General features: G+C 49.1%; 2 protein-coding genes across 4 annotated transcripts in view; one reads left to right on the top strand and one right to left on the bottom strand.

The window, feature by feature from the left end:
• TRIM32 (tripartite motif containing 32) overlaps positions 1 to 2,900 on the bottom strand; it is a 6,546-nt gene extending 3,646 nt beyond the window's left edge. The window contains 3 exon segments of the mRNA XM_005431696.3: positions 1 to 4; positions 6 to 737; positions 2,771 to 2,900. The exon segment at positions 1 to 4 is cut by the window's left edge and continues 3,646 nt beyond it. Coding sequence (XP_005431753.1) covers positions 1 to 4; positions 6 to 670 — 669 coding nt within the window. The 5' untranslated portion in view covers positions 671 to 737; positions 2,771 to 2,900.
• The window catches only part of ASTN2 (astrotactin 2), a 297,150-nt gene that overhangs the window by 183,468 nt on the left and 110,354 nt on the right, over positions 1 to 3,328 (top strand). The window lies entirely within an intron of this gene.

The raw sequence follows: 3,328 nt of genomic DNA, 5'->3' as shown, positions 1-3,328 counted from the left end.
AAGCCTGCTCTTCCATCACCTGGTTATTTATCTTCTCCACTTCAGTCAAAGAGGTGGTGAAGAACTTACGTGACCTGGCCAGTTCTTCCTGGATCTTGCGCTCCTCTTTGCTGTACTCCTGCAGAACCGCTTTGTATCTGGATTGCAGGTCTCTTGAAACATCCTCCAGAGCAGCTTTCCTTTTCTGCAGATCACCCATGAGCTCCCGAAGCCTGGCAAGCCTCATTCCAAACTCCCTCCTACGCTCCTCAGCAGCCTCTTTGATAGCCATGACTCTGTGTCCTGGGGGCATGTGCGAAGCCTCCTTGCAAGGCTCACACAAGACCAAGCTACAGCTCTTGCAAAAGTGTCTTGGCAGCCTCCTCCCGCAGACCTTGCACATGAGGAGTCCCACCACTTCCCCCAGGCCGGCCGTGTCGATGATCTTCAGCACGGTGAGGTTGTCAGTGAGCTGAGCCAAGCTGGTGATCCGCGTGATCTTGCTGCAGAAGGGGCACCGGATCCCGTTGATGCTGTTTGCCAGGAGCTTCTCCAGGCACTGCTTGCAGATGGTGTGCCCACAGTGCAGCAGTTTGGGCCTCAGGTGCTCCTCGGTGAAGGACTCCATGCAGATGGGGCACTCCAGGACCTCTCGCAGCGCGTCCGAGTTGAGAAAAGGGGCGGCAGCCATGGTGCTCCAAGGCAGCTTTATCCAGCACAGTGCCTTGTGCTCACATCTATTCCAAGGTGCTCTGATTCTGTCCAGGAAGAAAAAAGGGAAATGTGATTTATGTCACCACCAGCAGTTATGTATAAATGCAATTTATTTCTGACTTATCGCCTAACCCTGCAGAAAAAGGAACCCAGTTAGCTTTTCCATGTTGGGAAGGATAGATTAGTCATAGCTAATCTCAGGGTGGGCAAATTTCAAAACTAACTTGCAGCTCCCAGTGCGATGAATTATTCACTTGCAAAATTTGTAAAGTAGCACTGAAAGAAGTGTAATGGCACCAATATGGGAGCCCAGTAGATATTGATGACTGAATCATCTCCTCATGGCGCCCATCTCCTGCTGCCAAGCCTCTGAGTTTACATAATTTACTGAAACCCAGGGAGATTAAACCAGACATTCAAAATGTTGCACATCAAAGAAGGAACCAGATGGTGTGATGCTTTAGGGCATTAATAGATCACCTCTGGAGACCTGCATTCAGATGTGACATCAGATACCAACAAAATGAATGTGCCTGGTTCACTCTGCTTTGCTAGAGAGCCAAAACACATTTTCAAGGTTTCATACATTTGCTTTCATCAAGGAAGTGAAAGTAGCAGGAATGCTCTGTCAGCTTCTACTCGTTTTGGGGGTGACTGTGCACGCTGAAAACACACTGAGAAGGTTTGATGCCAGTGCATCTCAGTAACCTCTGCCATGCTGCACCATGCTTCATGCCAATTAAACACAGCTCAGGCAGGTATTAGCAATAATGGAGCTAACAGACAACTCCAAACATCTGAACTCCAAACATACTCCCAGTGTTCGCTATTAGCTCCTGAACTCAGCTTAACTGCATTTAATTTCTCCTCGTTTCACAATCTCACAACGTTGACCTCATTCTTGTCCCCTGGTTCAGTTTTACACCACTCTGGTTGCTGTTCAGCTTCAATCCAGGTTTCTCCACCCTCACATCCCTCCCAGCAGGGAGCAGATCCCAGCAGCTCTCCTGCCAAAGCAGCCATCCATTCAAAAGGAACAGAACAGGGCTCACATCATTAAGTTATTATTCACTAGACTGGGTTTCAAATCCTTTGTTATTGTACTGCTTAGCCACTAAAAAATAGGGAAGAAAATCTTTCTCCTAGGGAAGAGGAGGAGGAGAAGGAAGTAGGGAAGTCTTTGAAATGAAGAGACCGTGGCAGAGGGATGTGAACACAGCTCTCTCTGAGAAATGGCTGCATGCTCACAGCATTCTCACTTCCCTGCTGGGTCTGCTGCCTTTCTCTTTGGGAAGGATTCTGTGTATTTCAGTTTGCTGTGTGCTCCTGTGCAGAAAAACAGCTGCAAGGAAGAAAAGTTCTTTATGCTCATAGAGAAAAGCAAAAAAAGCCCCCTAATTTTAATTTGTCAGCTGCAGTTCAGAATCATTAAAGCCTGTATTTCAGGAAGGGATTCAGTGGCATGGCAGAATCTCCAGCACCATGCTGGGATCAGCTCAACAGAGGCAGGTTGAGTAGCACAGCCCTGGCCCTGGTGAAGCAGAAACCTGGGCACTGCCATGGAGAACAGAAACCTTCCTCCGAGGGAGGAAAAATCTGTGATTTAAAATGGTTTTAAAAAATGAAACACAGGATACCAGGTTCATTATTCTTACTTTCCTTGGAAACACGTCAAAAGACTGGCTTAGGGAAGGACAAGGGAGCAGCACAGGCACCAAGTACTGAGAGTTACATTAAAAGCTCCCTTTAAAACAAGTATTTTCATTAAAGAACAACGGCAGATGGGATTTTAAGTCAGGTTGGGCTTTTAGAGAGCTGATTTATATGACATTCTTTTCATATATAACCCCCTTTATCGGAATGTCAGCATGCCCTCAGTAATGGGACATTGTTTTTTTTCTTTTATCTCCCTCTCACACTCGGCTGTGCCTCCATGGAAGTTTCCTTAACAGCGAGTTGTTCTAGCGTGTCGGTCCCTCCCGGGGCAGTTCCTCTGACGCAGAGCAGGGTATTACAGAAAGCCTCAGCTGAGGATCAAACCATAAAACCGTGAATTATGCGAGTTTGGTTTCCTTACATTCGGAAGAAATTTCCTGCCGTGGTTTCTCTTGTCACCCGGCAGTTTTTAGTGAGCGTCTGTGGTGAGAACACCGGCTTCACTTGTAATTCAGAACTCGTGCCATTAACGAGGGAAAATAATGGGGTAATGCTGCAAAATAAGTGCCGCTGACAGGAGTTATCACAACAACAAAACCAGCAGGACAACCCCTGGGTTTGTGGGGGGGTTTCACTGAATAATCCAAGGTTTGGGTTGGAAGGACCTTAATGATGGCCTGATCGAACCTTGGCCATGAGCAGGGGGAACGCGTTGGGGGGTGGGGGGAGTTTCACTGAAAAATCCAAGGGTTTGGGTTGGAAGGACCTTAACCTTGGCCTGATCGCACCCCGGGCAGGGGGAACGCGTTCCACCAGCCCGGCCCTGGGCACTGCAGGGATGGGGCGGCCATGGAGCGAGTGCCCGGTGCCGCTGTCTGATGTCTGAGCGCCGTGCCCGCACAGAGCACACGCCCAGGCTCCGTGTGCCCGCGGCCGTGCCGGCCTCAATGGCAGCGGTGCGGGCGAGGCCCGGGGCGGG

The sequence above is a fragment of the Geospiza fortis genome, unplaced genomic scaffold (assembly GCF_000277835.1).
Source record: "Geospiza fortis unplaced genomic scaffold, GeoFor_1.0 scaffold85, whole genome shotgun sequence".
NCBI lineage: Eukaryota > Metazoa > Chordata > Aves > Passeriformes > Thraupidae > Geospiza > Geospiza fortis.
Note: the sequence above shows the minus strand (reverse complement) of the source record. Positions and strands in the feature narration are given on the sequence as shown.